The sequence below is a fragment of the Artibeus jamaicensis genome, unplaced genomic scaffold (genome assembly GCF_021234435.1).
Source record: "Artibeus jamaicensis isolate MK-2021 breed Jamaican fruit bat unplaced genomic scaffold, CSHL_Jam_final scaffold_537, whole genome shotgun sequence".
Classification (NCBI taxonomy): domain Eukaryota; kingdom Metazoa; phylum Chordata; class Mammalia; order Chiroptera; family Phyllostomidae; genus Artibeus; species Artibeus jamaicensis.
Window position 1 is genome coordinate 10,274,202 of NW_026522047.1, and position 22,861 is coordinate 10,297,062.

The following is a 22,861-nucleotide window of genomic DNA, read 5'->3' on the forward strand; positions in this document are numbered from 1 at the left end:
AGACTTTTCATTTGTCTTCATGGCTTTATTATTTAAAATTTTAGTTAAATTATTTAAACATGCTATCTCTGTTGAAGTAGGCTATTAGTAGTTAATGGGTACGTGGCTGTGTAATTTTTAAATGAAGGTCTTACCTATTTATTTTTATGTTTTTGCACCTTTCGTTGCCTGAATTTATGCTTGGCTTTCATATAAAAGAGGAAGTCATGCACAACACTAGTTGTTGCTCTAATATTGTGATACAATGATGTCATTTCTTGCAAGTAGATCTGTACAGGTGCAGCAATTCTATATTTACAGGAATAACCAATCCTATTCAGGCATCTTCCATGCCTTCTGCTCTGAAAATTAATGTTAATTTCAACCTTATAGGAAGTAAATAATTTGATCTCCTTAAATGTTATTTTGAAGTGAACTACTTAAAATACAAGTATCTAAATGTCAGTAAATATGATCAGCTTCATAATTCTCAATGGAAAAAAAGAAGCAATTCATTTTTTAAAGAGGCATATCTTGTTAGAATCTTAGATACCAATTTAAAGGAATGTATTCTTTGTCATTATTAAAGTAATATGTACTTGAGTGAATTGTTTTCAAAAGAAATTTCAAGGATACTTCTTTGCCAATGCAAAAGATACGATTTTCAGATAGTTCTGGAACAAACCAGAGTTTCCATATTTTAGTGGATTAGGATGCAGAATTTCAGAACAATTTTCCATGATATTATAAACATGGAGAGCAATAGATATTAAAGTTTCATTTCCTACATATATGGCAATGTAAGATCGAAGCATTTAAATGCGAATCTAGTCCCCAAACTTGACTTTAAGGTACCAACAAGGCAAGGGGGGTTTGTTTATCAGAGAGCCTGTGCAGTGTGTTCTCAGTAGAGTCATGAATAATTTTTTCTATGCCAGGAAGAAGTTAAGCTTCCATGGCATAATTTTAACATTTCTAGAAAGGTTTGAAATAGCTCCCTTCAATATATAACATTCTATGCAAACACTATGTCATAGTATGGTTTTTTTCTAAAACAAATAATTTAAAGAGTTTAATGCCTCCTCCACTGAGAGTAATGGGGGAAAGTTGGGACAACTATAATTGAACAACAATCAAAAAATTTTAAAGAGTTTGGTGGTTGTAGTTTTTAAGAAAGATATTTAGGATGTTGGCAATTCTTATGTCTAGATAGAAAAGTTATACATGATTATGGTGTGTTTTGGGATACCTTGCTCAAATCATTTCAATTCTGATAATAATCAAAGTGTATTGTCTCATTAAAGGAGCTGATACGCTATCACTGATTTTTCTTGTGGAGTTCAAAACACTTTTAGTTCATATAATTATTCAGACATAAAGATCTTTAAGCTGAACAAAACCGAGTGGCTATAATTACAGTACCCTATTCATAATATGAGTGTTAGACAACACAGTCACAGTACCTCAGAGTAGACATCTCCTTTGGAACCAGTTGTAAATGTGCTCTCACTTTTGTGAGAAGGCAGCTTTACGTTGCTCATGCACACACACACACACACACACACACACACAGACACACCCAAGTGTATAGAGATTTACAAAAGCCTATGGATCCTCTATTTAGAAGGAAGCTTGTGCTGTTTCTGCCTTTCAGTTTATGATCTGCTTTACACAAGGAACAGAGAGCAGGTGTTTCTGACTTCTCCAAAGGGTAATGGGCTTAAACTCTCGCATGCCAGACTCACCTTAGATATAAAGCAGTGTCCTGATGTGAGGCTCATTACACATCGGGATGAGCTCCGGAGTAGGTTACTGATCTCAGCCCCTGAAGTGTTTCACTGTAGTGGAGAGTCTCAATCACCCGGGAGGTTTGAAGGTTGTTCTATTTTTCAGCTGCAGAAATAGATTGGATCACTTCACAAGCCTTATTTATTGCTTTAGCTTCTGTGGTTTGTACTGTCGTAAAGTATAAAGGGTATTTTGCTTCCTTTTATGCAAGTATAGGAATATGCATATTGAAGTTATTAAACTGTCATATTAGTATATTACACATTATTTTACTGCTGATTATTATATTATTATACACTATATAAATAGGATACCAGCACGGGTACTTTTACAACTGTTTTTGTAACATATGTGCTTATAGTCATTCTTCTTAAGTCATTAGTTAGAATTTCTAAATGTTCTATAGTTTAATAATATACTTTAGAAATAATCAAAGGCAATAACAGGATTGCACTATATAAGAAAAAATAGGCATCATTAGACTTTCATTACAATTATATATATACACTAGATATATACATATGAATATATGCTAAATATACACATACATATATATACTAAATTATAAGAAGGTAGATATTTGAATATCACTTTTCCATTGAGCGATTTTTTTATCTGTAGTTCAGACAGTGAGATAAATGCTAAATGTAACATTTCTATGACTGACTGTGAAGAATAAATGCAGTGAATGAATAAACAGAGGTGGAAAGGAATACTAACAGTCTCTTTCCCATTACTCTGGATGTGACTAAAAAGAAAATCTTTCATTCACATCAAGTGACCAGTTCCCCACATATGGTGATGAATAGCTAAGGGAAAATGCATTTGTGAAATCCTCCAAGTATGCAACGATAACTCTAAAACATATAGAGTACATAAGAAAACAGAGAGATTCAATGTATTTGATGCATTCTTTTCAGTCTAAAATGCTTCAGCAAATGCATAGTCATAATAGTTAACACCGTGGAGAAACTGCCGTTGCCACGGACTCTAAAAGGTAATAACATTGATTTTTAAAAAAAAATAAAACTTGTGTGCTACTTGTCCACTATTAACTCATAGAGTCCCAAAACAATAATGATTACTCAGTATTCACATTTACCCCTTAAAGGCCTTGGAACAAAATGTGCATGACTATGACTTTAGTAATAATATCATATTTCATTTTCCCTAGTTTGTCTGACAGTGCTTCACATTTGGCAAATTAGCTTCTGTGATGGAGGAAGTCGTCCCTCCCCATTCTAATTTGTACTGACCTTCAATCTCTGTCCTTTTACATGTCCTATTTAGATTTGCACTACTGAATTAGCAAAAAGGTGATTATATTATTCAGACTGTACTGGACTAGTGCAAAATAAAAGCAAATCACAGTAACCCTAAGCAGTGATTAATATATGCCTTTTAAGCTTATGTTTATATGAAAGATACTGAGTATAAAGTGCTAAACCTCTGGGTTCTTATAACTACGAACCACCCTAATAACATAATTTCTCTTTGTATGCAAATGAACATACAATATTGATGCTAGTAGCTTTTCTCATAAGTAATTTTTAACCTAATCTGAAATATTTTACAGACTTAAAGATGTATTAGTTTGACTAATTTCTGCAGTTATATTAAAAGGTAGCTTTTTAATATATTCATTTCTTTTAAGATAATACCTTGTGCAATTGTCAATAGTGTCCTGTTTCTCTCACCCAGTTCTTCAGCTTGGAATATAAGTTACTTGGTCACTGTAATTATTTATTCAAATTTATTTTATAAACCTGAATGTCTATAGAAACTAACTATTCTAGTTTACTGTAGAATTTTAAATTCTGATTGGTATAAACAAAGTATTTTTGAATCATTTATACTCCAGTTTGTCATAAAACAGGGAACTGAATTCAAGGACATAGAAAAATAGGGTTTGATTCTTTTAAAAGATTCTTTAAAAATTTTCCATTTGCTAACAGAATATACTCTGTAGCATTTGACCAGGTAAGGTATAATAGTTATCATGTGGCCCTGTGTGATTGCTCACTCGTTTGTTAATTCATGATACTGTATGATATAAGACAGAATATGTTTTGATCATTTTCAGTGCTGGTTACCATATAGTACATGCATCTGTTCATTTGTACTTTAATTCCTGGAAGGTGTAGTGACTGCTTCTACAATGTTAATTGCTGCATTGCTGCTAAAAGATGAACTAGTAAGGAAGTGGGTGATGGTCTGGTCAGAAACTGATTTGGGGAGTAAAAGTAACTGACCAATCAGGGAAAATCAATTAGAAAAAATGTATACTTAAATAATCTAATAGAAGTGAATGGAAATACTGTAGGAGAAGAATTGCACTAATCAGCATATTCTTACATTTGTGGGGGAAAAAGGCCAACTATTCACCAGATTAAAATCATTCACTCATGCATTGTAGTTTAGTTCTTAGTTTTCAATGAGATATTCCTATCAGCGATTTTTATCACAACTGAACAATCTTGTTTCAGTTCATCTTTATTATAGATTTAATGTGCCAGATTCTGATCTAAGAGGTGAAAGTTTCTGTTTTCATCAAGCTCATGGTTAAATATTACAGACTATGGATGAGTGGGAAGAAATAGGTTTTATCACTATAAATGTATACAACACTTCAAAAGCATAAAACCTGAATGATTGAATCTGGATGTATTTCAAAAAATTTTGTAAGATTGGACCAAATTTGATACTTTTTCATTTTCTTCACCTCTACCCTCTTAATGAGAAAACTGATTCATTTCAGTGAATACATTTCTGCATTTAAAAAATCATAGACCATAAAAAAGCTTTGGTTTTCATATAATTTGAAAAATGAGAAAATAAGTCTAGAACATGTGAATCATCTTTTATTTCTTTAAGTACATCAATACTTTCAGGTACAGTTTTCTCTATTACGTATTAATTTAATAAATATAATTTAGAGTTTATTAACTTAAATATAACAAGTTATTCATAGATATTCTAAAGACTTGCTCTAAAAATGTAAGAGCCACACACTTTTCTATTACTCTGCTTGTGTGTCAATAAGGAAGTAGGGATTGGTTTATAGATAATTTTTGAAAGTTAATCTCACATAATTGGTGGTTTGTATGTAAGGTATACATTTCCCATGTGAAACCTATTTGTAAAACTATCAAAATTGTCATCTTCAGGAAGCCCAGCAATGGAGTGACTGTGACAGATAGAGACCAAGGTAATACTGAAATATTTTAACAGTCTGGGGGATCTCTGGGCAACTCATTTTCACTGTATATCTGTGTCTGTTACAATAATGTTTGATTCTAAACACCAAACACTGAGCTCATTTTCTTAAGAGTATTTTTCTTTTCTTTTTCACAGCACGGAAAAGGATATGCTAGTCAATTCTACAGGACTTCCCTGAAGCAGCATGATTTGCACAAAGTCGACCAACAAAAGCATCAACTTTTCAACTTCATTATCTTGGCCATCCAGTTAGTTGTGTGTAACTGAGTAGTCGATTGCCTCCCGCAGTCACCGTGGCCAATTAGAGGACCTACTTGCTCTCAGCAGGCCTGAGAAATGAGTTGAAATGTGCAGAACTGTAGAAACTTTAGGCAACGGATTTTGCCTCTCCGATCAGTGTGTGCCTGTTTACAGCACTATCTATCTTACTCTCTCCAAATGTCACTGAGCCCTTTCCATGTTTCTATTCACCACGAGAAGCCAGTCATAAGGATAAAGGAAGTTTGTGCATTACAAATGCAATATCACTGTTTTCGACTTGACTGTTTTATATTATTTTTTGTGTGATCAAGTGTTCCCCAAACTATTCCAACTTTACCAGAGAGATTGTGATTATGTTCTTTTCACCTGTGGGTTATAAAAAATGTTGTATTCTGAAGACCCACAAAGTATCAAAGACATTCTGTAGTTTATACACCGTGTTGCAAAGTGTTTACTGTACTATTTCGAAGCTTCTAAATAAATATAAATATATATTATATTATATAATTTTCCTAAAATGTGGTACAACTCAGTCGGTTTTTAAATGGATTCATACAGTCCACATCATACAATAAAGTGAAAGGTAATTCAGGGTCCCAAAGATAAACTTACATAGGAAAAAAAGCATTAATAGTTTCCTCCCAGTTTTCATATCTTCTCCCTTCCTATTTTTCCTTGTTTAAGAGAAAATGAAGCTGTAAGCTACAAAATTTTGCCAAGAACTTGTACTGAATTTCCAATGCCAAAGATATAGCTGCCAATGTTATCAAGGAGCACTGAACCTGTACTATCTAAATACCTAACAATCTATATTACTTCGATTCTATTTCTATGGCTTTGAATTTAGAATCATTTAAAGCTTTTATAAAAATCAATACATCCATCTGTATTTGTTGTTAGGAAAAAAACAAACACTGGGTATCTGTACATTTTGTGGTGTAAAATATGTAATTGAAGATTACTATTTTAAGAAGTCCTCAATCATATAACTTACACAGAATTTTATTTTACATAGTTATGTGACTTCTAATAACTAATGGATGTAAAATCTATTTATAACTCTATATGACTATATAGAGATATATAAATACCTGAACTGATACTGAATAACTATAAGATATAAAAAATCTCTAAATTTAAAACAAATTTAATAAATTTGGAGATAGAAACATGTTACATTATTCTTTCAGTATTATCTTACGTGTGAAGATTTTATAGCTTAAATGTAGTCAGTGTTGTATTAATGAGAAAATTCTTCATAAGTCAGCCTTGAAAAGTGAAACCTGCCTTTTACTTTATGTCAACGAGGTTAATTACTAATTTCAGTAGGGTGCACTTTTTCTTTTAAGGATATTCCTTTCTTTCTACTGCTACTTATTGCTTACTGAAACAAAATTAAAAGAGGAAAAATCAGAGAATATGAGATAAACTTCTAAACAAACAAATGAAAAACCCCAGAATTGTCACAGCTTCCCATTAAAGATAAAAAACCTTCAACATTACATCTAAAGGTTTGACCAATCCAAATTACAGACCTACTTGGACATATCTCCCTTAATTTTCACCTGGTCTTATTTTACAATGATAGTTTGAGCTATGCTATGTTATTAAAGCATAGACTTAAAATTAACACATAACAAATGTTTTCTACCTACTTTTATCTTATTTAAATGGGAATAGTTTCCTTAGATTTAACATTAAAACATATGTATACTCATAGGTCCTTGCTGTGTATACCTGAGTGACATCATGGTATCACTTATTTGATGGTCATCAAATTAGATATTAATGTCATAATCACAATCAGTTTATATAATAAAATAATGTGTGTAATATTCCAGTTTCTTGGGGACCCTTTACAAATATTTGAAGTTAGCTCATCGTCTATGACACAAAAGCACACACAGTCACTAAGTGCAGCGGTCAAAATTTCTCAGACTTTTGGCATTGCTACATTAATATTTTGAATGATGAACTATTTTAGTAAGAAAATGTTTCTATATAATTTAACTAGAAAAAGTGTGTTTGTTATAATTGCTTTTTAAACAAGAAAATAATTTTCTTGTTGAATCACCTTGCTTTAATTAAAACCTGTTATTTATCATTTTATAATTATGGGGAAAGCCCACTTCCATCTGCCTTATTCTGTGCATGGAAAATAAGGTTATACTCACTTTATATATAATAGCTCTATCAATTCTTTTGACTTAATTTTTTTCTTCAATTATTTAGCCATTTATATCATTGTATATAATCTCTCTTGAACCAGCTTCTTATATACTTGTGTATTAGTTTTTTTAATATATAGTAACCAGTTTTACTCATTTTCATTTTAGCTCCTAAATTTTGTTATCAATGTACAGAAACAAAATCAACAAAATGTTTACCTAATTTGTAGGACAAGTAGAATTAATTAAACATAAGACACTAAACAATTAGGTTATTAATCAACTGCTACATCCAGAATAAATCAGCAGTTGCAACAGAATAAGGATATCATTTTAGTACATTGGCTAAATTGTTATATATTATTATGGAGACTATAAATAGAAAATGCAACCAGCCAACAATTTAAGGTTTCCAAATAAACATTTATTAGATTCACATGCAAAGAATTATAAAACAGGGTTTCTATTTATTCTAGTCATCCTAATATCAAATTTTCATAATTTTATATATATCACAGAAATAATATCCACACTATAAGACAGCATTTCATCAAAAAATTATTTCAGAAAAGCATAATTATGGTATTTACTTCTTGTTAACATAGTTTTAGAGTAGTTAAAAGTCAAAATATTTTCCTGTGGAAACAGTGTTTTAATGTTTCAAAGGTATGTCAAATGACAATTTTTAGAAATATTTCAGCCACATGTAAAATTCTAATTTTTATCTGTGAATATAATTTTGTGGGATCATTTTAAGTTAAATATTTAAATATCACAAAGGAATTACTGTACATATATATTAATGTCTGTTTCAATATGTGAATCATCTTTTGGGGACGTATTAAGAAATATGTATATTTTATTTTATGACGATATTAAATGCAATGCCTTTATCAAACATTGCAAATTAAGTAATATAGAAGATTGAAGTATCTTAATTACTCATTCTCTTGTTTCATTTCTTAATAGTGTGACAAATTGCTGTGAGACCTTTTCTAATGGAGACACCCCCCCTTCTTCTTCTCCAATAAAAGGATGGAAAAAATCTTTACAGTTCTTAACATAAACTTTAATAACTGTGCATTATATTGAGTCATTTTATCTTCCAAAAGTTACTGGAGTAAAGTTCATCCTTAATATAATTACTCAGTCAAAATGTTGCAAATCTTAAACAATTTAAAGAAAATTACCCACATTACTGACTGATAATAGCACTAGTCTTTATCATTGCAGTAATTTTTTCCTTCTCCTCGCCTTTCTATGTGTCCTTTTAATACCCGAGAATCTAAAAAAAAAAAAAAAACCTAAAACGTTGGTATACTTGATTTTTCTGGAAATCCTATTTTTCACATTGCAATTTCTTGGGTTCTTTTCGTTCAACTTTAATTTTGTAGTGGTAAAGGCTTTGCATTTAACATCCTTTCTATGTTCCTTTTTAACAAGAAAAAAAAACAGAAAATGACAGAATTCCATATTTTTTATGCCATGGAGTAGTAAATTTATTTTATATATTGTTTGCACTTCAAGGAATAGCCCTCTGCTAGGTCAGACGAAGTCCTTATACAGTACTTTGTGAAACTCCTGTTCAGTAGAGTATTTTTTTCCGTCTAAAACTCTGCATAGGTTTTAGATGAAAGCATTCTGTGAGAATGCAGGTAGATGGCTGCCGCCAGAGTATTGCAGGCAATAATATGATTAAAATTCTATTGCCTTCAATGTGCATGCATGTATTTCTAATCACTGTTATTTTCAAGTATTTGTAAAGTTAGAAAAATGGCTTTTAGTTCGTGAAAAAACTTGTCACATGCATAGTTTGAAGTTTTACACTCCAGATGTTTTTGAGTTGCGTGAAAATATGGCATTAACAATGCAAAAAAAATTTTAAGTTTTTCACATGAGACTCCAAAACTTCTGGACGATAGAACTCAGACTTCCAATTCATCCATACATCCTCGAGCTGAAAGTAAGCAGGGAATTTCTGCTCTAAACACATTTTTGAGACAGTTATCTGTGAGTGAAAACAGGGTATTATAACAACAGATGAGTTTAAATCTTAACTATAGTGTTTGTTACTGTGAATGCTATAATAATACATAAGTCAAATGAGTGTATATGTACTATATGATTTTATACTGCTGTATACATACAAAATAAATAAAACTAGGATACATATTATGCCATTTTTCCACGCATGGATCTTCCACTGGCGCCGGTGGGATCTTGGAATAAAATTCGGTGGCAAAATATGGCCCTAAGTTTAAAAACAACTAATTCTGATTTAGTAATTTTAGTTTTAATAAAACAGGTTCAAGGGGACATCTGTTCAAAACTAAGTCTCGTTTGAAGCAACATATGCTAGGTTTAAAGGATTTCACTGTATTTATAGTTTTGAAAGTAGGCTTTTGGTCCCATATGGTTCCCATGATACCCACAATGAGTATTTTAAACATATATTTTCCACTTGATGTTATATTTTCTTTTTAGCTATTTGGATTTGTAGTAACACAAAGAGCCTATGAGTATTAATATAGAGGTTGTTCATAGATTGTGAGTGCCTTCAAGAAATAAAAGAAAAAAAATGTGTCTAAAATTTTAGAAGAAAATATTTTATATTTGGTTTCTGGAAATACAAGAAAAAATAAAATATACATGGGTATCATTTTCCAAGAAGAAAATATAAATCAAGGTATAATGCAAAAATAACCCGAACAAATTTATAGAAATTTACATTCTGAAATGGCTGAAAGGTAACATAAAGAAGTGTGTTTCTTAATCTTATGCGTAGTTTGTAAAACTGGTTTTCTTAAGTTCAAACTACACGTGTCTGGATACAGGTTAATTTTATGAAGCAACAAAGGAGAGGCCTAGGCATTTCTCTTGCTTTGAACACCTATTAAAACCAACAGTGTGGATGAAAAGAACTACAGAAAATATACAGGGGTGATAGTTCTCAGTGAATCATTAACAGTTATAATTACAAGTTCTTCTGGTTCTCCTGCTCCTTGAGTTTACCCTTTCTGTGAATCATGTCATGAACTCTCCTAATTGCCCATGCTTATGAATTTTCAGAGGTAAAATTGCATTTTATTAGATTACACATGTATGGAAGTCTGACAAAGAGGGGATGCAATAACACATGGTAGTATCTGCCTTCAGAGAAATTCTAGTTTGCTTTGGGAACCAAAGAAATTACAGTAAAATATTAAATAATCAAAATGGTTGGATAATTAAATAATCAGATTTTGTGGTCAAAGTCCAACAGTGAGGTCATGAGAGCAAATTAATATATTAAGAAAATAACAAAAAACAAGATGCAAATAAAGTAAAACATGGTGGAATAGAGAAATATTAAAACATAATTTATGGCAAAAGCAGATAGATCCCTGTGAAGTACTTTTTTCAGATACATGTGTGAAATAGGTCACAATGTGAAACGTATTTCTTACTGTGAATCACTTCCCCAAATGTTTGAAAAGCACAGCGCCATATGATCTCTATTTCAAATTTAAACTTATTTAATGCTGGAAAGTCAGGGACGATCTTTTTCAAAAAGTCACTTCTCATCTTAATCTCAATGTTGCATTTGTAACATATGGAGACGTACAATGAGTTGTAGAAATTTTGTGAGAATTAAGTGAACAGATGCATGTGAAATACATAACACAATGCTAACACACCAGTGGCATATTTTATTATTAATATTATTTGCCATGACTTTGCCCTCTTCTTGGTTACCAGAATTTTAGAAAATAGTCTACAGAGAGAAAAAATCCTCCTTCATAGTGCAGACTATCTTAGAGTTGTACTTAAGCAGTGATGGTTTGAAAACAATGGACTTAATGTTGGTATTTGCAGATCAGTTCAGCTCCCCTTTGCCTCACGATTTGTTGGTGAGGTGGGGTCCAGAAACTGCAACCCACCGTCCCTGAGTTCCAGTCATCTCCTGCAAACCCCTCTTTCCCTTCTATTGAAAAATAGAAATGTAGGGTTACTCAAACTCATTCGCCTGGTTTTCCCCCTTAACCCCAATGTGCTTTCTGATTATCTCTCTAGCCCTGTGCAAATAGATATTTGTTGGAAGTGCATATTCGACAGAGTCACCTTTCTTTTACATATGAATTATACTATAAAAACGAATCTGGACAGAATTCCATATCTGTTCAATAGAATTGGAGTTTTTAAAATGGTTCTAACTATAGACTTCTTGAAGTTGTCATTTCTTAGCTGGACAGATCGGACCATTCTCTAAAGCTGTCCCTTCAGCTGTTGAAAAAAAAACTTAAAATATTTCTCTTTTCTCTTTAATCAGTTGAAAGTTCTATTTCTTTGTCAGGAAAATTGTAAATTCACCAGCTAAAACAAAGCAGTTCATGTCAATCTGCGACTAAGTTAATATTTCTAAAAAACATTTACCATTTAAAAGACATTTATTAATTCATGTAAAAACTTCTATTGAGAATATTGTGTGCATGGAGATATTTATTGTTTGATTTCTCCTTCTGTCTTTTTTGTTTGAGAGCAGTTGATAATTAGGTGGCTTCTCAATCAATCTGCCCAGGAGTAAAGCCACTGAATTGACATCACCACCCCCTGGACCAGCACGTAGATCCCAGAGCCCCCTCCCCTTATCAGTGCAACTCCTCACTTAAAAACGGCAAAGGGCAAAGAACAATTGAGATTTTGAACTGCGCAAACCTGAAATTTGCTCTAAAAGAGTGATAGTTCTCTTATTTTTGTGTTTTCTGATTAAAAGTGAAGTGGATCATCAATTGCAGTTTTGTGGCAATATATTTCTCTCAAAACTGATGTGTGTGTGTATGTGTATGTGAGAGAGAGAGGAAGCAAGAAGTGGGGAGAGGAGGGACAGAGCGATTTGGTGACAGATGTTATTTGGCACAAGAGAGACTCGTGTGGAGAAATACATGAAAGGAAAGACTCATTTTGTAGATAAACACATTCTGTGACTTTCTAGTAATTAGTATATAGAAGATCAAAATGCCTGGATGGAAGGTAATAATATCTGCATCAACAAGCTGGCTTGGGGTTTTCTACGCTTGGGCATTCAATGGTCAATTTCTTTTGACATCGTGTGAAAACTACCCTAATTTATTACTGGGCTTCATAGACTACAAAGAATCAACATAATGGCTATAACTGTATATTCTAAGTAAAGTCAAATTAGGGAGAGTAAATAAAAAATAAAAGATAAAAAAGATATAATCATTATCATCATTCTTCAATAAGTTTTAGGAAACTGAAAAGCAGTTTTGATTTTTGAAGTCCATTTAGTTAGTCATACCCATATGTAAATTAAAGTAAGGAGAAAAGTAATATACATAAAAGATTTTCAGGCCTGGCTGGTGTAGCTCAGTGGATTGAGCGCTGGCCTGCGAACCAGACAATCTCGGTTCAATTCCCAGTCAGGGCACATGCCGGGGTTGCAGGCCGGTTCCCTGCAGGAGATGCACGAAAGGCAACCATACATTGATATTTCTCTCCCTCTCTCCTTCCCTCTTTCCCCTCTGAAGATACAGAAATAAAATCTTAAAAAAATATTTCAGGTAATTCTGGTTAGGTTATGAAAAAAACAATAAAGTCATATAGAATGCCTTAAGAAGGGATAAAAAGGAAAATGTATATACACATTTCATTAAAAAATATAGTAATACTGCCCTGGCTGGTATAGCTCAGTGGATTGAGCACTGGCCTGTGAATCAAAGGGTCACAGGTTTGATTCCCAGTCTAGGGCACATCCCTGGGTTGCAGGCCAGGTCCCCAGTAGGGGGCACATGAGAAGCAACCACACATTGATGTTTCTCTCTCTCTCTTTCTCCTACCCTTCCCCTCTGTGCAAAAATAAATAAATAAAATCTTTTAAAAAATAAATAAAAATATAGTGATATCAATCTCACTCATTGGGGTGCCTTAAAGTTATCTAGATTCATATACCAGTGCTTGCAAATATTACTCAACTTGAAGGTGTCTCAGTGATTTTAAAATAATGTACTTGTAATTATAGTGTCCAGAAGAGGGAACAAATTGTCAACACCATTAACAGATCATGAAGAATCACGTGACATGGGCATAACCTTATCAGGCTTCATGACAAAGTCCTGATGCTGTGATGACTGGTGAAGACTATTCCTGCTGAACTGGAAGCAAGTTTCTGATTGCACCTCAGTTACCTGGAGTGAAGAAGGTGTATTAGGGATTTTTTTAAATTTCAGATATTAGCACAATGAGTTTAAATGTAGTATTTGTTTTAAAACTCCTTTTAGAAGTTTTTTTCCAGTATTACATACAATAACTAAAAGATTAAAAAAATTGCAAATATCTAACCACTACCTAATTTAACTTTAGTAAGATAACTCATAACCTTGAAAAAAGATAAAACAAGAGAAATTGGAATAAGGAAAGACCCCATGTTGTTGCAAATCTCTGGTCCCAGTGAACTCTCAGAATGAACCAATGAAGACAGAAGGGGAGGGACAAGATTGAGAGACACTTCAGAAGACAAATAGATTTATGCTTTCTCCCTGATTCGGCGGGCAGCTAACTGATGAGAAAGAACAGTTACCATGAGAGGGATTTTCAGTTTGTCTGAGTGGATACTGTTGTCTTTAATAAGATAGCATAAAAGAAAGAAAAAGGTGTGTGAAGAAGATAACATTATTTGTAGAAGGACTTGCTAATTTTCTCTATATCACTCAAGTGTTACTATGCTTGCTATCTGTGTGGGAACTGAACTGCATTATCCATAGGATGTAGCAACTAATAGGCTTTCCACTGTACTCAACTTCAGCCTCTGGAATTCTCACTGGGTTGAGGAGTGCTCTGGTGAGGCATTCAACGGTGACCCTAGTAGTGACATCAGTTACTTTAATTTATATTTGAGGTTTATGTGAGCCAAGAGATTCCCAGAATCCTTTGCCTCAAAGGGGTCAAGTCTTATACAACACACTGACGGTTTATAAAAATGTACAAAGGGGGCCACTTCCTGCTGGGGATGTCTGGTGCTGAGAGGACTTCCTGATGTGCGCAGACCCTTAGGGCCTGTCATTCATCAGGTAGATCCTCAGAAATGAAGAGCAGCAACATCCCAGTGAGCCCCGTCATACATGATGGTGGCTGGCGATATGGTCCATAAGTGTATAAACTCACATTAGTGTTCAAAACTCAGTTGCCCCCAAGGGGGTCTCCAGGTTGCCAGGGAGTCAGAGAGACAAGTGACGTCCTTTAGCCCCATGGCACTGTCAAGGGACTGAGGCAAGGCAACACTTTCCCTGCAGGTGGGATATGTCAGAAGGTCCAGGTGTAAGCTCCAGCCTGTAGGAAGGAAGCTTTGGAAACTGCAGAGCTGGTGCAGTGCTGCTCATATGAGCCAAGGCATGGTGGCCAGCCAGCTTGGGAGACAGTTACAAAGAAAATGAGTTAGGTAGCTGCCCTTGCCAGAGCAACTCTTATTAGGTGACTTGGGTGCTGTATGCAATCCTCTCTTGTGTTGGGATTTTTTTTTCCCACAATCCCCACAGCAAGTCCTCCCTGGGTTCCTCCTGAGGGTGTACCACTACGAATCATGTCCCTACGGCTGCCCCAGGCAGCTAGTGGTGGTTGTCTTCTCGTAATTAGGAACAGTAGTCGGAAATCTGAAGGTAGCTCTGTGCTGTGCAAAGGGCCTGTCGAGTGGCTCTGTTTCTATGGTGATCTGGCTGGGCCAAATGTTAATATGTTGGTTATATTTTTATTTTTGGAAGAGTTAGACACCAAGAGAAATATTTTGGGGTTTTCATCCTAGAGATATGAGCTTAGGCATTTGCATCCTGAGAGCTAATTGGTGAAAGATGACTGAGAAACTAGGGATCCCAAGTTTTTTGTGGTGTGACGATCTCACACCAAACACGACCTTTTGTCTTTCAATCTAGGCATCTCTGTGTTAAATTCCTTGGGGAGGAAATCTCTTGTCTTCTCAGCTAAGAGGATAACTGTTCACCAACATGTACATAGCCAATGAGAGCAACTGGGAAGTCTAATTGTTTCTTAATGACATTTTTGATCCGTCAATGATGTTAAAATCAAATATGTGATTTGCACTTTTGTATTTCATATAGATTAGAATTATGATTACTCAATTAAATTTAAGGTCATAATTCTACATGAAAATATAATTTAAAACCTGATAGAGCTTTCCTCTCATTGCATTGGTTTAGTCATCATATTACACTACTTTGAATAGTTCCTGAAATTAGTGTCCAAATAGTATCAGGCAACTTGCAGGCTTTAGTACTCGAGGTCAATTTAATTACACTGTGCATGACAGAAACTAGGCCATTTGGGTATTGCCTTTGCCACCAGCAATTGACACCTGAGTGTTAATGAGCTGGTAATTAAGAGCTGGCACATACAGACACATTTTCTGTTTGGGACTAAGATAACCATATGCTACATAACTTCAGTGCTAAGTATTTTGTTAGCTCCGGAATTTACACAATTATGTTTGTGAGGTTTTTTTAATCTCAATTTGTCCATGGTAAAATGATAATAAACAGTTACTTTAAAGATTTAAGTCACTATACTCATCATTTTCAAATTATGAAACTTTCTAAAACTAACACAATTATATGATTACAGAAAATATTTAGAAAAAAATAATTTCAGTGGAAAAGGGGAAGGATTCACAGGAACAAGTATAAAGGACATATGGACAAAAGCGAATGGGAGGGAGGTGGGGAGCACTGGGTAGGGGCTGGGATGGGAGTAAAAGACTAAAAACTGTACTTGAACAATAATTAAAAAAAAGAAAACAGTAGAATTTGTGTGGTAGCACTTAGTCTCAGTTGAAAACCACAATTATAGGATTTATATTTTGAAAGTCTTTCATAATATAAAAAAGTACCCTGAGCAACTTAACATAAACGCACGTGTGTGGAGTAATTACCTTCGGAGATGGTCGATGATGGTTTCCACTTCCTGTCATTCAAAACCTCCTGGAGGTGAGCGGGAGATACAGTAACTGCCTCTAAGAAAAGAATGTGGTAGATAGGAGGGAATGTCGCTTCTGAATCAGGTTAACCAAGGCCATAGTTTCAATCTGAAGGACCTTCTTGCTTCATTCGCTCTTGAATGGCTTGCATAGGTGTCAGGGGGGCAAAGGCAAGATGCGCGTGGCAAGAGACAGAGACTCACCAACAAGCCGGTGAGTGAGCTGGAAGCCGACTGGCGCCCACGAGGCACACGTTCGAAGCAGCCCACAGCTCTGCCAACACCTTGACCGCGGTCTCAGGACGGGCTGCAGTTGGAGGCACCCAGTTAAGCTGCACTGATAGCTTCGGACCCATACACATTTTGAGATGATAAATGTTTGGGTTTTTTTAAAAGCTAGTATGTTTAAGGGTATATTGTTATGCATCAATAGATAACTAATGCAATATGTAAATGAGAGTCCTACTGTCTGCTACAACAGTACTAATTGCTGGTCTTCCTGGTGTGATGTGAGCATTTTCACAGACACAGGTACAATGTACACACGCTATTTCTTTGCTTTCCTCTCCAATCTTCAATTCTCCTTTATCCCACCGGCTTCACCTCCCTACCTCGCAAAAATTTAAAAAAGAAGAAAGAAAAAAAGTCCCCATCATTCTCTGGATTAATCTCTTACTGGCTTAAAACATAAAACTGTTCCCATCAGATGAAAAAAAATGAATTAAATTCAGCGAGTTTTAGTTGTGGGAATTATTTCTAATTTTCTTTTTTGAAAGAGTTTGCTTTTCCATTGAACCCTCTGTAGGATGTACAGCCTTTTATATGCAGATTGATATAATTACACTTTGAATTCCCTGTAGCTAAAAACTGAGACATGAAAGGCCAAATGTTATATCCAGCTGAAGAATATAAAAGCGCATCTACATCAATCCAAAATGAGATACAGAAATGAACAGCTCTTTACACAGCGATGTCAGTTTTTGACAGATTACGGAAGGATCCTTCTAACTTCCCAGACGGCCTTGGGGGCCGTGAAAACTCTGCCCGGGGAGAGACTTATCCATTTGTGTTTTTTATTTTTTCAACACCAAAAGGTGAGTAGATGTTAAGTGAAAGAAGAGAAATGCTCTGACAAAAGCTTAACTCCCTTCCCCAAAGATGACACCTGGCCCCACGTGGTAAAACACAGGGTGATCTGGTGATGGAATCCTCGGCCCAATCTGTCACGCTAGACAAGGCGTCTGGGTGGGAGGTTACATTTTAGGAAGTTGACAAAAAAGCCACGTGGCAATCTTCACCTCCGCAGATGCCAGTGACAGACAAGGGCACAGGAGGGGGGTCATTGTACCAGTGACAGTGGAGTCCAGGGGATTTAAAGTGCCACATTTTTTCTTATCACCAGCGGAAAGATAAAAGGAACACAGCAGATTTCTCTATGTTCAGAATGTTGAAATCAGCACTACATTTATTTAAAAACAGAGTCAAAAATATTTAACTTTAGGTTCAGAGAGTAGGTCGTGTTACCTTTCAATATACTGACTGTTTTGAGTTAAGTAAATGTACATCTTAGAATTATTCTTTTGTTTCAGCCATGAACAATGAGTGTTTTTCTACTTAAAAGACATATTTTTTTCTGAAATTATAATACAAATGAAAGAATGCTATCTGGGCCTGTTACAGAAAGAGAAATGTGTAACATTTCTCTTTAAAATTAAAGCCAGCCACATCCTAAATTCTGGTGTTTCTAGAATGTGCATATATTATACAATTGAAAGCAGAACAAGGGGAAGGCAGAGTTTTTGAACAAGATACACACTTTAAAACTCACCGATTCGAGCGGAATTAAGTAGGTGCTACACATAAGGCAATACCTACTTGTTTAATCTAGGCCAGGAAATTTTACTGTGTTTGGCACTTTGCACAGCTTACCACTTATCAATCTTCACAGTATATGAGGAAGAACAAAACAACACAAAATAACAAGAAAAAATAAATACATAAATGAAAAAAGTATGTGGAGAAGAAAATAATAACTCAAGAGGTACTTAGTGGAGAAACACATAATTGTTAATTAGCTAACACTGTGATTTTTTAAAAAATATATAAACCAGAAGCATACTCAGGCCCTACCTTCACACGAAATCCCCTGTGCAGTGAAGAAAGTTCTGGGTAAAAATAACAAACCAGCCGCCCCCACAACACTAGTAACAGCCAACCATGCTTCCAGTTATTAGTGATGGGGAGGTAACTCTAGGTTTTACTGGCAGGGGTTACAAGTAATTTGTTCTTGATAAAGATAATAAAAGAACATTCTGAGCCCTGATTTCTTTTTACAACTCCAAACTGGGGCACAAACCAATGTAAACATATAGGATTCACCTTAAAATCAAAACTAAGCTAATTCTAAAGTTACAGTGAAAGTAACAGTTATTATTTCACTTGTGACAAGTCCTGCCCTAGTCATCATAACATTTGTATGAAAAAGAGGATATTTAAACCCATTTACAGATGATGAAAAGTAGGTACACTTGTTTATTTGTGAATTATAAAGCTGGTGAGTATTGGAACTTGGAGATAACTTCTGATTCATGAAATCCCTGATGTTAGCTACCTTAAATAGTGTGAGAAGATAAAATAAATTAGTTAAGCAAACAATGACTCATTAGGAATGGTTAAAATAGACATACTCTATACTGAATCTTAAGGAGAAATTATGTTTAGATTAATAAATTTCCATCATGTTCAAACCACATAGCCATATGGCTTAAACAAAGCTTACTTACAGTACAAGCATTACAAATGATAAAAATACTTTAAGATTTAAACTTTAGTTTGCATGCTTTTCCCTAAGTCTCCGTACTACAATAGTATATCTCACACTACACCAAGGACATGTATTGTGTGTGTTTATGTGTGTGTGTGTGTGTGTGTGTCAAATGAGGCAGGGGTCTGATGGTGACATTGTTGGAAATGAATACAGTAGAATAAAACAGAGTACAATTGAATGCATTAAATAAAATGGGATTAGGAGAATGCCTTGTCTAGACTTCCCAAAGTGTGTGCCATGTACCCACAGTCTGAAGGGTGGGAAAATGGGAGAAGAATAGGGATTTTTGTATTCGAATGGATAGGTGGACTATAATGTTTAACAACTGACATTAGAAACCTTTTTTAAAAAAAATAAAATTAGCATTCCAAAACGAGAGCCCACAGCACATATTTTGGGAAATGTTGACTTACCATGTCACGTATTTTACAGAGGAGGAGATTTAGGCCCCGAGGGGAACGACTTCAACTCAAGTAGCAAACTGGGAGTACAATTAGATCTGAATCATTCCAAGGCAGTGCATTCTGTCCACGTGTCCAACTCAGGTCGCAGAATGACATGTCTGGGTTAAGATCTATATTCTAATACTTCAGATCTCTGTGCCTTTTGAAAAATCACTTCACCGAACTGTGCCTCAGTTTTTTTCCTGAAGATTGCAAACAGAGCTCAAAGATCTCATTTGCATGCTGCTAGGAAATGAGACGTGATCCTGTTGAGACTGCACCTTAAGAAGAAAAGCAAACTTGGAGGCACGACAGGAAAAGAATCCTATGTCTGATAAATCAGAAGTAAGTAAACTGGTGACCAGGGCTTTGAAATCCATGCCTGGGGTTCAGTGGCTAAACCACGCACTACCCAGGTTGTGGGTAATAGTTCAAACACAGATCCTTGGAGGTTGAAAGTCCCTTTCTGTATTGTAACTTTTAATAATATGCTAAAAAAAACATATCTCCTGGCTCTCATCATCACATTTATAAGCAAAAACTATCCTCTAGAAGTCAAAATTAGCTTACTTACCATGGCCTCAATATGTCAGTGATTTTTGTATTTTTTTATTGTAAAACTTCCTTGGGAAAAAAATTGAAAAGAAGGAGAAACTTGTTTATTGAACATGCAGATACTGCAAATGGTTTATCAGTTTAAGAATATTTAACAGTAGAAGGGAATCCAAAAGATCATAATTATGAGAATGTTAAAGCGACTTAAAAACATGCTTTTATGCAGGTTTTGTTTTCATCAGGAAAATATTCCTTATCTTCTCCTGTCCACCGTCTCGCCCTCACATCAGATGAAAGCCAGTGCAGATTTGATACTAATTATGTACACTTTACCATAAATTAGAACCATATTTGAGGCTCATTCAGCTATGCCTTGAATACTCGTATCAGAGGAGGTTTGGCAGAGTGTTCTGTTTGTAACGATACTGATTTTTGTGAAATTATCTTCTGTTATTAAATATACAGTCTCAACCACTTGTAGAATCAATGGTTTTTATGTGGTAACCAGGCAACCTGGGAGCGCACTCATAACATTATGTTTACTAAAAATACAATTGCCATGCTCCAAAAATTATCTTATAAATTAACTTTAAGAAACTATTTGTAAGTTGCTGGATGGTCAAATAATAATGTTCTTCAACCATGTCTTTTGAATAGCACCAACAAAAATAAAATAAATTTTTTTCTTTCTCTTTCTGCATGTGTGGATAATACTTTACTATTATTTGTTCTAGAACACTGATCTTTGGAGGAATTTCTTTTACACAGAAGTACCATGAATATAGGCATTATATTTATTTTTCTTTCAAACTCCAATATGTATGAACTCTTTTGAGTGATGAGATCAGAAAATAGCTCTGGCTAGTATGGCTCAGTGGATTGAGCACTGGCTTGTGAACCAAAGGGTCGCCAGTTTGATTCCCAATCAGGTCACATGCCTGGGTTGCAGGCTGCTCCCCTGTAGGGGGCACTCAAGAGGTATCCACAGGTTGATGTTTCTCTCCCTCTCTTTCTCTCTCCATTCTCTTCTCTATAAATAAATAAATAAATAAATAAATAAAATTTTGTTTTTACAAAGTTATGTTTAGGATATGTACATCCACACACTATATATGTTGAGTGTAAATCTGTGAGTATATAGGCACACACATATAATATGGACATATGCTATACTTATGTATATATAACAGAGTTCATATACATGTGTGTATATACATATAAAATTCAACAGGAGTGCCACCTAGCGATCTAAATATGTATATATAATCCTTCAGAAATGATATGAGGAACAATTCTCTGTGTTAAAAAATATTATTATGAATTTATTTGCATGCAATCAAGGATAATAGGGATCTAAGGCACTGATAAATTGTATTTTTTACTTCTTCTTAATTAAAAAGGGTTGAGAGCACACCTTGATGGAGAGAGGGGAATGAATTAATGTAAGCATTGGAGGAAATGATAATTATTTTTTCCTAACAGGAAGGCTTTCTAACATAATTTATCTGATTAATATTTGATATGTACATGAGCACAATTATCAGCAATAACAAATAACGAAAATAACTTTTCAAGTCTAAAAAGTTCATACAGGGTAAGTATGCATACATTCCCACTTCAGGAGGTAAAGTATCTAAAAAATAAAATAAAATTTGGTGTAAAAATAGTGTGTTCTGGAAAATGGCTTCTAATGAATTCAGTAATCTGGCATTGTTTTCCACAGTTAGGTAAATGTCACCAGGTCAGTGATCACAGGGACTAAACATCGCTCTGCAATCACATTTTATTATATTTTCTATTCCTTTCCTTTTCTCCCACAGGACTACTAACTAAGCCTGACCCTGCTTAGCTTCCAAGATCAGATGAGACTAGGTGGCATGGTGTAGACTTTCTTTCCTTTTCAGTGATAAACCATTACTACTTTCCTCAGCTCTGAAGTCCAGGCTGGTCTTACCCCACATCTTTTAGTTCACTATCTTGCTTCCTAGTTTAGAGAAATGATTTCTGCAACAGGAAGGGTTCTATAACTTCTAAGAGCTTTGTAATATCAACACCTTCTGCACCCATCTTCATTTCTTAAAATAAAATAAAAAATGGTCACTGTTTGTATTAGTCAGGATTATTGCTCTTGCAAGTGATGGAATGTCAACCTAAGTTGTCTTAAGATAAAAGGAAAACTCTGGCTCAAGTTCAGGCTCAGGTGACTGAAATGTCTATGCATATGTGTATGCAAGGATCTCATTTTGAACACTGTTCTTAAATCCTTACAGTGATCTACTCAGCAATGCTTTTAATACCATTACTCCCTGCCTGCATCCTTGGACATCTTGCTCCATTAACTCTTCTTTTTCTCCATTTTTTTCTCTCAGTATATAAACATGTTCAAACTGTGCTCACTTAAAAATTTATTTTTATGCATTTAGATTCATTGGTATCTGTATTCTCTCACTTTGTCTCAGTATACCCTAAATGAACCACTTGGTGTCTCTTCACTTTAAATTCTTGTGTTTCTAAGTACAATCCTCCAATGCTATATATTGGAGAATTAAAGCCTCATTTTGGATCCTGTATAACATGTCCTGAGCACAGCTTATTTCTATGTGCCACGGAACTAATCCAGGTACTCTCTAAAGGTAGTACCA

The 22,861-nt window shown here is 34.6% G+C and overlaps 1 protein-coding gene across 2 annotated transcripts in view; it reads left to right on the plus strand.

The window, feature by feature from the left end:
* Positions 1-5,604, plus strand: part of PCDH10 (protocadherin 10) — a 38,958-nt gene extending 33,354 nt beyond the window's left edge. The window contains exons 5-6 of one of the 2 annotated variants that reach the window (XM_037129815.2): positions 4,935-4,975; positions 5,122-5,604. In XM_037129815.2, coding sequence (XP_036985710.1) covers positions 4,935-4,954 — 20 coding nt within the window. In that variant the 3' untranslated portion in view covers positions 4,955-4,975; positions 5,122-5,604. The remainder of the gene's footprint in view (positions 1-4,934; positions 4,976-5,121) is intronic. The other variant, XM_053658156.1, reaches the window with a different exon arrangement.
* The last annotated feature ends 17,257 nt before the right edge of the window (positions 5,605-22,861 follow it).